Source organism: Cicer arietinum, chromosome 6 (genome assembly GCF_000331145.2).
Source record: "Cicer arietinum cultivar CDC Frontier isolate Library 1 chromosome 6, Cicar.CDCFrontier_v2.0, whole genome shotgun sequence".
NCBI classification, from domain to species: Eukaryota; Viridiplantae; Streptophyta; class Magnoliopsida; order Fabales; family Fabaceae; genus Cicer; species Cicer arietinum.
In genome coordinates this window covers 8207537-8217821 of record NC_021165.2, presented here as the reverse complement: position 1 = coordinate 8217821, position 10285 = coordinate 8207537, and the positions used below count along the sequence as shown (strand labels likewise).

The 10285-nt window shown below is 31.0% G+C and overlaps 2 protein-coding genes and 1 non-coding gene across 4 annotated transcripts; 2 read left to right on the top strand and 1 right to left on the bottom strand.

Annotated features, from left to right (window-relative positions):
* Positions 1 to 1344: 1344 nt before the first annotated feature.
* LOC101496123 (protein MIZU-KUSSEI 1-like) lies at positions 1345 to 2055 on the top strand. Its single transcript, XM_004504066.3, has one exon. The coding sequence runs from the start codon at positions 1345 to 1347 to the stop codon at positions 2053 to 2055; it is 711 nt and encodes a 236-aa protein (XP_004504123.1).
* A 1341-nt stretch (positions 2056 to 3396) lies between these two features.
* LOC101491688 (uncharacterized) lies at positions 3397 to 9283 on the top strand. Of its 2 annotated transcripts, none has more exons than XM_073369419.1 (7): positions 3397 to 3496; positions 4133 to 4249; positions 4879 to 5105; positions 5206 to 5417; positions 5809 to 5911; positions 6795 to 7165; positions 7551 to 9283. In XM_073369419.1, exons 3-7 carry the CDS (start codon positions 4998 to 5000, stop codon positions 9238 to 9240), a joined length of 2484 nt encoding a protein of 827 aa, XP_073225520.1. In that variant the 5' UTR covers positions 3397 to 3496; positions 4133 to 4249; positions 4879 to 4997; the 3' UTR covers positions 9241 to 9283. The 2 variants fall into 2 exon arrangements, with proteins under 2 accessions (XP_073225520.1, XP_004504112.1); XM_004504055.4 differs by lacking the exon at positions 3397 to 3496 and adding an exon at positions 3506 to 3797.
* A 376-nt stretch (positions 9284 to 9659) lies between these two features.
* Positions 9660 to 9731, bottom strand: TRNAQ-UUG (transfer RNA glutamine (anticodon UUG)). The gene has a single exon. It is a non-coding gene; the product is annotated as a tRNA-Gln (tRNA).
* Positions 9732 to 10285: the final 554 nt, after the last annotated feature.

Below are 10285 nucleotides of genomic sequence, written 5' to 3'. Positions count from 1 at the left end.
GAAAGAGAAGTGAAAGTGAAAAAACTATAATATATTCAGAATTTATATACGAGTGTACAAATAAATAAATCTAAATATTAAAATTAATTGTGTAACCATGAATGAAAGAAGACATTATAATTATTGCATATTAATTATATATTTTGTATGAGTGATCCAGCGTATTCCAGGTTCCACAAACGAAAAGAAATCTCTTGAGTATAAATATTAAAAATTTAATAAATAGAAAAATGAGAAAAGCAGGGACAAAATTAATTAAAGCTAAATCATAAAAAGGGTGTGCATGAGTTGCATCTTTTAGTTGGCACCCCAAAAATGCTGAACCTGATTGGCTAACATCAAACAATTCGACACTCCACTTTTCCAATCCGTAAATTTGTGGATTTCTATTGAACAAGTGTACATGCTCTCGACCGTAAAATATTTTAAACAAAATAGAAAAATAATTGTTATGGATCATCAACTTTAGTTATTTATTTATTTTTTTGTCTATACTCATCTACTTCTTTTTTTAACACTAATTGGGAAATTTAGCTTTTCCGTAGGCCCCAGAATATCCCTACGAGTTTAGCATTTTTATATTATAATTAAATTAAGAATTTAATCTATATATATACACTAAAGATTTAGAATTTTATTTCGTTTATCTAACCGTGTTAAGATTTATTATATCATTAGTCAAATAATCATTCAATTATTAAAAAGTTTTATTATAAGAATAATTGTGATTTGTGATAATATAAAATTTGTTACATCATATTTTAAGAAAATTAATCTTTTGTATTAATATTTATTAATAAAATGTCTGTCACAAATTTAGTAAATGCAATTAACTATATAAATTCAACCTCATCGTCTATATTTATACTAAGTCGTCTCCCGTAAATGTTGGAGTCAAATGCAATTATAAATTTACATTAGACAAAAATATTAATATTCAACGATATAACGTTTAGAGATTTTGATCGAAGATATACTATTTAACCTACTTGGGTGCTTGTTATAATTAATTTAATTTGATAATTTCAAAACTCTCTCATAATCTAATAACAATATTAAAACAGATAATTGATTATTGTGGAAAGTCTTTTTAACAATAATAATATTAAAGTAGATGATTGATAGAAATTTTAAAAATTGGTTGTATGAAAAAAGTATAAATAGATGGACCCTCACAAGCCAACATTAGGTATCTATTTTGAAAACCCCTTTTGCATCTCACATAACACGGGACTATACCTATGGAGACATAATAAAACAATTTAATTAAAATTAAAATTAAAATTAAAACCTAAACCATACTATATATATAATTAAATAGCAAACATATATAGCAACATTAATATGGCGAGTGGCGTTACAACAGTGGATTGCCACAAACAAGTTAGATCATGGAAAATACTACGTTCACTCATTCAACTACTAATCCCAACTTGCAACTCTTCCACCACCATTCTTGAAGATCAACATACTATAATTACATCAAAAAAAAATATTCTCCGAAATTCTTCGCTCATAACAACCACGTCCACCATCACCGGCACGATATTCCAATACCGAAGAGGAAGAATAAGTTTTTGCATTCAATCAAATGCTAAGTCCAGAACTCCAATTCTCCTATTGGAACTAGTTGTTCCAACCAACATTTTAGCAAGGGAAATGAGAAGAGGAACGTTGCGAATAGCGCTAGAGAGTAGCAACGAAAATGGAAGATCTTGTTCGGTATGGACTATGTATTGTAATGGAAAAAAGGTTGGGTATGCTGTTAAGAGAAAGCCTTCGAATATTGATTTTGAAGTGTTGAGTTTGATGCGTTCGGTTGTTGTCGGAACTGGTGTAATGAAGTGTAATGGAGAAGGTTATTATTATGATGAATTTATGTATTTAAGAGGTAGTTTTGAGAGAGTTGGTGGATCTAATTCTCAATGTCAATCATTTCATTTGATTGATCCTGAGGGAGGTATTGATCAAGAGCTTAGTATTTTCTTTTTTAGCTCAACCTCACAATGCTCATCTAATTCACCTTTTATTTTTCAATCTACTTCTTTTTACTAATTGTGCTTAATTATTATGCTAAAAACCTGCAAACCTCTACAATATGCTTAATTATCACCTTTTATGCTTAAATCTCTTTGCCTCTCTAACACCGTGTGTTATGTGAAGACCAAACAATTATCTCTCTTTATTAATGCTTAATTAATAGAGTCACATTCGTTGAACAACTACATATGTTTACTAATATATAATCGTTTGCATAAATTATTTTTACACAAACACTAATATGTGTGTTAAAGACACGTGTTATGACCCACGTAAAAGAATTAAAGTGAAAATTTTGTCTTGAAATTATGCATTCTAACATTTAAAAATATAAAATTAAGTACTAGTATAGTGGACTCAAAATGTACTATTATAGGAAATATTTTTGAAAACATTTTTATTTGTTACTTATGTTAGAACTCAAAAAATACATTTTAAGACATATTTTGATTGGATCTAACGTCAATTTGTCACTGACGAAACTCTGAAGACTAATTTAAATAAAGGAATTAAAATTCGCATTCATTAACATATTGACAGATCAACAGATTTACCTATCAATAGCAAAATAAAAAATTAAATAAATACATGTATTGATTTTAGGCAGCTTGAGCGTCAAATTAAAAAAAAATCAGTCGACTAAAATTTAAAGTAATGCAATAATAATGATACAAGTAATAAAATTCTATTTTTATTAGAATGAGAACATATGTTAATAATTAAAGACAAAATAAAAATAAAAATGTCAATAAAGAATAAGTTAAAAAAATATTTGGATCAATTCTTTCATCTCAATTTCGACAAATTAAATAGAGCAACTTAACTTAAGTGATACACCTTAAAATCTCTATTTATTACGCTTAAAATAACAATTTAAACCGTCCGATGGACTCAACTCATTTATTTTTTATAAATTTTTTTTATTCTTTATTGGATTTTTAGATCTTAATTTTTTTACTAAAAATTTTATTTTATTAAAATCGCGCGAATTATATCAAATTTCAAAGTCTTTTTTCGCAATCAAATCCAACCAGGCATATAAATTTTAATAATTCTTCATTTTATTATTAGTATGAGTTGCTGAATACATCTATTATTTTTTAATAATACTTAGTATTTGATTTAAATAATTTTTTACTATTTCATATATTTTTAAATTAATTGATGGTTGTTACTATATAATATTAATTTTGAGTATGTTATACTAAATGTTATGCATGTATAGTACATTGTTATCTAGTAATATGCTATATATAATATGTTACTTGATGTAATACACACATGTAAGTACGCATAAATAAAAGTTAAATATAAATATAAATCGATTGGATTGAATTTTTATAAGTATTAAAAAGATTGAGTTATATACAAGTGTTGCCAATTGCCATATCCACATGAAGCAGTAAGCTAACTGCCAGTCAGTGGTATGGTAGTTAGAGTCATGAAACAAAGATAAGTAAGTAAATAACTCAAACATTGAGAAACACCAAAAATGCAATACTTCTCATTTTTTCAATTCTTTACCTTCCATTCAATATTTTCAACATGTTTATGTATCCATCTCTTCCTCTCCCATTATTTCAATGCTCCTATGGGAATTGCCAAAGTTTTCACCCTTTTCTCTAATAATAACAACCATTATTATACTCTTCCTCTTTCCACCACCATTAACCAAACTCTTGTAAACAAACCCAATACACATAAAGATCCATTTCTCTATTCAGTCTTTCAATTTTTCCGACGCCTCATCTATGGAAGTATGCTTTACCTATCTTCTATTCACCTTCCATTCTTCTTATGCTAGTTACATTTAATTAAGCGTTTATGCTTATATAAATGTTATTTTTATAAATATAAAATAAAAGTTTAGATATGATTTTAGTTCTGCATTTTTTTTTTTTAGTTTCGTAAGTTTTTTATCATGCAAAGTTTATGAAAATAAGTTGAACGTGTGATCTATCTTACAAATTCTAATTTTAGTGGATAAGTTTAAATTATTAAATTCAAAAAGGCTCTTGGAACTTGGAAGTTAATGTTGTACTGAGGATATTTTTGTTGGTGTTTAACTTATCTGGGTTGAGTTCAATTGCAGGGAAAATTGATGGAGGCACAAGAACAGAGGAAGAAGAGAAAGTATACTCTTGGTTATACACATTGGCTCAGTCTGAGAAAAACTTGGTCTTTGAGTATGTTAGGTCAACTGAAAGAGGCAAGTATATCTGCATTCTATAATATTTTTCATTTGATTTTAGAATTTTTATATCACATATATTTAGTGGTGTTGAGAAAATCTTTTCAACTGATATGTGAAATTAAATTCTAAACAGAAAATGTGTTTTGAATGCATGTATTATGTGTTGCTTGTCCTATGCAGTATAACCGTTTGGAAAATTTCCTCAATAAAAGAAAAATAGTGAGATTAGAGCACAACTAAGATATTAAGTTGTGGTTACCATTGTGATCATTGATATTGCTGTCAACTGCGCCTGATGTAGTCTAATTTGAGGTCATAGAAACAAAAAATGTTGATATTATGGCCCAGATCGCAGTCGCCGGCCTTTTTTAAACCCATGATATAAGTAAAAGAACATGGAATTGAAAACATTAGAAGCGGGCTAGTGGATAGGCTTTAGTCATTCAAATACCACTTTCTATCTTTGTTTATTTCCAACTCCAATTAGTTCAATGATCCAATCACATCTATGTTATTGTTATGTACATGTAAACTAGACAGCAGAGTCATCTAGTTTTCTGGTAAAATAGACACTGCCCTCTAGTTTTCTTGTGTGTGTTATTTTTCCACCTATTGAATTATAGATGTTCTTGAATTTTCTGCAGGCTTAAGTTTTACTGAAGCTGAGAGGAGGCTGCAAGACAACGGCCCAAATGTTCCACTCGAGTATTCTTTTCCAAGCTGGTGGCATCTTCTATGGAATGCTCTTTTCCATCCATTCAATATGATTCTGATTCTTTTATCTTCTATGTCATTCATTGCTCTCGACTATCCAAATGGATTTATCATGCTCGTATTGGTTTTTGTCAGTGTCATCCTCCGTTTCTGTCTGGTATTTTTACATTTTAATTAGTCGATTAAGTTCAATAAATGAATAATTTCTTTTAGCTTATATTTATGTTCTCAATATTGCATCTTGTTGCGTTTTTTAGGAACACAAAAGCTCAAAAGCAGCGATGAAGCTTTCGGAATTTTTAAGATGTCCTATAAAAGTTCAAAGATGTGCTGGTAGATTTGAGCAGAAAGAATTAATAGTTCGAGTTGATCACAAGGATGTAGTTCCAGGCGACATTGTGATTTTTGAACCTGGGGACCTCTTTCCGGGAGATGTCAGGCTCTTATCTTCAAAACACCTTGTTGTAAGGTACTTCAATCAGTCTTGTCAAATAGCAGCTATAGCATAACAGAATATGAACAAATTGCTATTATTCTACGATATTCTATTTAGTACAAAATGTTATTGGCTACAACATTATAGCATAGAAAAATTTGAATAAATTGCTATTGTTCTGCGATATGTTATTAAAAAAAAAAAAACATGTTTTAAATATAACGGGCAGCTATAGTGGCGCTATAACACTAGCGTAATAGAGTTTGAACTAATCACTCTTTTCTACTATCTACAATTGACAACATTTACTTCAATAAGAAAATTTACTCCTTTTATAGATTGGAGACTTCTATCTAGATGTGTCCTCCCGTTGCCTTTTCAACTTACCAAATATCATCTGTTGATTTCATTACCTTCTTAACAGCCAGGCCTCACTAACTGGGGAATCATGGACAGCCGACAAAACTTCCGATGTTAGAGAAGATCACAACACTCCTTTACTAGATTTAAAGAACATTTGCTTTATGGTGAGTAACACAAACTCCTTGTCCTATTTTGTTTTAATGGTAACTATAGATTTAGTTTAAGAATTGCATCTCACAAAAGGTCCAACCAGAGTATTTTATAGATAAAAATATCATGCTAGAGAATGTATTAATTTTAGATGAGTAGTATTATTATGCTATATTTATTTCTTTAATGGATTGACATTGATGAGTGATCTCTACCTCATTGAGTTATCCAACAACCACTGTTAAGAGTACGAAGTACCGAATAATGAACATTGTTTTTTCCCTTAGAAGGAAGTAGGCTTAACACTGCCTTTTTGTATTAGTATATTCATATTTCATGTCATGATTAGCAATAGAAAGGAGAAGTTTATTTCTCTAATTTTGACAAAGATAATTTCTACTGAACCTTATAGAGCCATAAGTAGGTTATTTTGTTCTGGTGATACTAGGAGTAATTTATATCTTGTTCTTTGCATTAAGAAATGTAAATCACAACAGATAAATGATATTTAAACAACCAACTTAAGACAACTTTCACGACAACTTTTTAAGTGGTTAACGAAATTCAAATAAATGGTTAATTACATTCACTAGATAGTTAATTACATTCACCAGATGGTTAATGGATATACTAAGTGTTGACACTCATTAATTATTTACTGAACATAATTAACCACCTATTTGAATTGTGTTAACCACTTAAAATTATTGCGAAAGTTGTCTAAATTTGATTGTTCAAATTACACGAGGAGCCAAATCCATGTCTCAAATCACTGTTGTACCTTGTTATTTTAGAATTTTGTTATTTGTTATATCTCTAAGAAATTGTGACCTTCAAAATGTTGAATTTCCAAACATAGTTGTCAGCTTAATAGTAATATAGATATAAACATTACAGGGCACAAATGTGGTATCAGGCATTGGAACAGGGTTGGTTATTTCAACTGGATCCAATACTTACATGAGCACCATGTTTTCGAAAGTCGGGAAGAAGAAGCCACCAGATGACTTTGAAAAGGGTCTCAGATGGATATTTTACTTGCTTATTTCGGTTATGCTAGTAGTTGTTTCAATTATATTTGTGATAGATTACACTACATCGCTTAATTTGAGCAGGAGTAGTCTCTTCGCCATCTCAGTTGCATCTGCCCTCAATCCACAGATGCTTCCCCTCATCATTAACACATCCCTCGCGAAAGGAGCACTTGCTATGGCTAAAGACCGATGTATAGTCAAAAGGTTAACAGCTATACGTGAGATGGGGTCAATGTAAGTCTAAATTCACATTCAAAATAAACTAATTGATGACTTGGACACTGAATTCATGATACTTGCTCAATTTATGATAAAATGCGCTAATCTATCAATATTTGAACCTGTCGTAAGGGACTTGGATCCTCTACAGCTGCAGTATTGTGCTGCAGTTGTAGAGCATCCCAACACCAGCCGGAAGCCCGTTCAAAGAATACAAAAATGAACACCAACATGAAAAGAAAGAAAAGGATGTAATAGCATCATTAATAACAATGAACGAAAGCACAAGATCCACAAATATGCAAGGAATATAATAATCAGAAGTTTATTTTCTGGCAAATATGTGTCTTTATGGAAAAAAATATTTTTCTATATTCTTATAATATTCTCATTGTTGCAGGGATATTCTTTGTATTGATAAGACAGGAACCCTTACAATGAATCATGCAATATTGGTTAATCACCTTGACTGCAGAGGTTTACCCCAAGAAAAAGTTCTACGCTATGCATTCCTCAATTCATACTTCAAGACTGAGCAAAATTATCCTCTGGATGATGCAATTCTGGCACATGTATATGCAAATGGATTCAAATTTCAGCCATCCAAGTGGAAGAAGATAGATGAGATTCCTTTTGACTTCATAAGAAGAAGAGTTTCTGTTATATTAGAAACTGAAGACAGACACACGCAGTTCTTTGGCAGGTTCATGGTAACAAAAGGAGCATTGTTGGAAGTCATGAAAGTTTGTTCTTTTATTGAGAATTTCGATAAACACGAAATTTCTACCTTCTCCTCAGATGACTATCAGAGGATTTTAAATCTATCAGAAGAATTGAGCAATGAAGGGTTAAGGGTTATGGCAGTAGCTATAAAGAAGCTGCACATATCTACAACTTCACCTTTTCAAAATTTATCCGTGACATTGCAGCAGCAAACTTGCGAAACAAGTAACGGAAGCAAGAGACGCAACGATGATTTCGAAAGAGACATGATATTCCTTGGCCTCATAACATTTTTCGATCCACCGAAGGACTCAGCAAAGCAAGCACTATGGTGTTTGGCTGAGAAGGGAGTGAAAGCAAAAGTTTTAACAGGTGACTCACTTTCCTTAACCACAAGGGTATGCAGAGAAGTTGGCATAAAAACCACTCATGTTATAACAGGACCTGAGCTAGAAGAACTTGATCAAGACACATTCCACGAGACTGTTAAAAGAGCGACCGTGCTAGCTCGTCTCACCCCGACTCAGAAACTCCGAGTAGTGCAATCGTTGCAGACAATAGGAAACCATGTTGTTGGTTTCTTAGGAGATGGTGTGAATGATTCACTAGCTTTAGATGCTGCTCATGTAAGCATTTCTGTGGATTCAGGGGTAGCCATTGCCAAAGACATGGCAGATATAATCTTACTAGAGAAAGATCTCAACGTGCTCGTCGCGGGAGTGGAACACGGCCGTCTCACGTTTGGCAACACAATGAAGTATGTAAAAATGTCAGTCATTGCCAACTTAGGAAGTGTCATTTCACTCCTCATAGCAACATTGTTCTTTAAATATGAGCCTTTGACTTCGCGACAACTTCTTACGCAGAATTTCATCTACAGTTTAGGACAGATCGTCATCCCTTGGGACAAAATCGACGAAGAATATTTGAAAACTCCTCATAAGTGGTCAGAGAGAGGCTTACCGATGTTCATATTGTGGAATGGACCGGTATGCACTCTCTGTGATGTGGCAACACTTTTGTTTCTTTGGTTTTATTACAAGACTTATGCTTACGTGGATGAGAAGTTTTTTCATTCAGCTTGGTTTGTTGAGGGTCTTCTCATGCAGACACTTATTGTTCATTTGATGAGGACTGAGAAAATACCTTTCATTCAGGATATTGCTTCTTGGCCTGTGACTTTCTCTACTATTGTGATATCTGGAATTGGAATTGCAATTCCATTTACTCCTATTGGGAAGGTTATGGGATTCACCCTTCTACCTCTATCATATTTTGGATTTTTGGTTGTTATTTTTCTTGGATATTTTACAATTGGCCAAGTAGTTAAGAAACTTTATATATCGGTTTATAAGAGATGGCTTTGAATATCAAACTTTCAAATTTTCAAATACAGTTTTGTTTTCATGAGATGATTTGTTATGAAATGGATATCATATATAGTAAAAGTTTAGCCATACCAATTATATACAACAGTAAAAAAGAGTATGCAATTCATTTCATAATCTTTAGAATTTTTCTATTCTATGTGGCTAAAAAGGAGTGATAACTATTCTTGTTTGGTTTGTAAGAGAAATGGAAGGAAAATAAGATTAATTTACTATTAAACTTTGAACAAAAAAATAGAATTTAAAACAACTTCTACTTTTTTCCAAATTTCTAATTATTGTAATAAAAAAATCCTCAAAATTATAGCGAATTCCAAATTTAGAGAAGGAGAATTTTAACTCATTCATTTTTCGAAAATGTAGTGAGAAAAATACTACTCGTGTGAGAAAAAGAAAAGAGGTCCTACCGGGAGTCGAACCCAGGTCGCTGGATTCAAAGTCCAGAGTGCTAACCACTACACCATAGAACCAATTGATGTTGGTATCTTGTGGTAAAATTATTTTACTTTTGTAAATAAAGCATTCCATTTGAGGAAGAAAATATCGTACCAGGGGTTGAACCCAAACCCATCGTCACTCTCTAACGCTACACTGCTGAATTATTTTCTGCCTTATATTTTATCCTATTGAGTAAAAAATGGTATATATATTAAAAATTAATATAACAAATTCAAATTGTGTTAATTAAATTAATATGTTTTAATTATTGACAAACATGACAGTCTGATTGGTTTTCTAAGACGAATATAATTCACAAATCCACTTTTAACAAAAATTACATATATTTTATTTTTTGAGTCGTTTCATAATAACAAGTTCTCATCAATAATATTACAAATCAAGAAAAAATTAAATAATAATTTTTATATGAAAAGATATATTAATTATAGATTTAATTGTAATTTTAGTATCATATTTTTAATTATTTACGAAATTGGTCTCCTTATTTTAAAAACCGATAGTTTTGATCTCTCACTTAAATTTTTTAACTAAAAATGATGATATGAGATGGTTTAAAAAACGT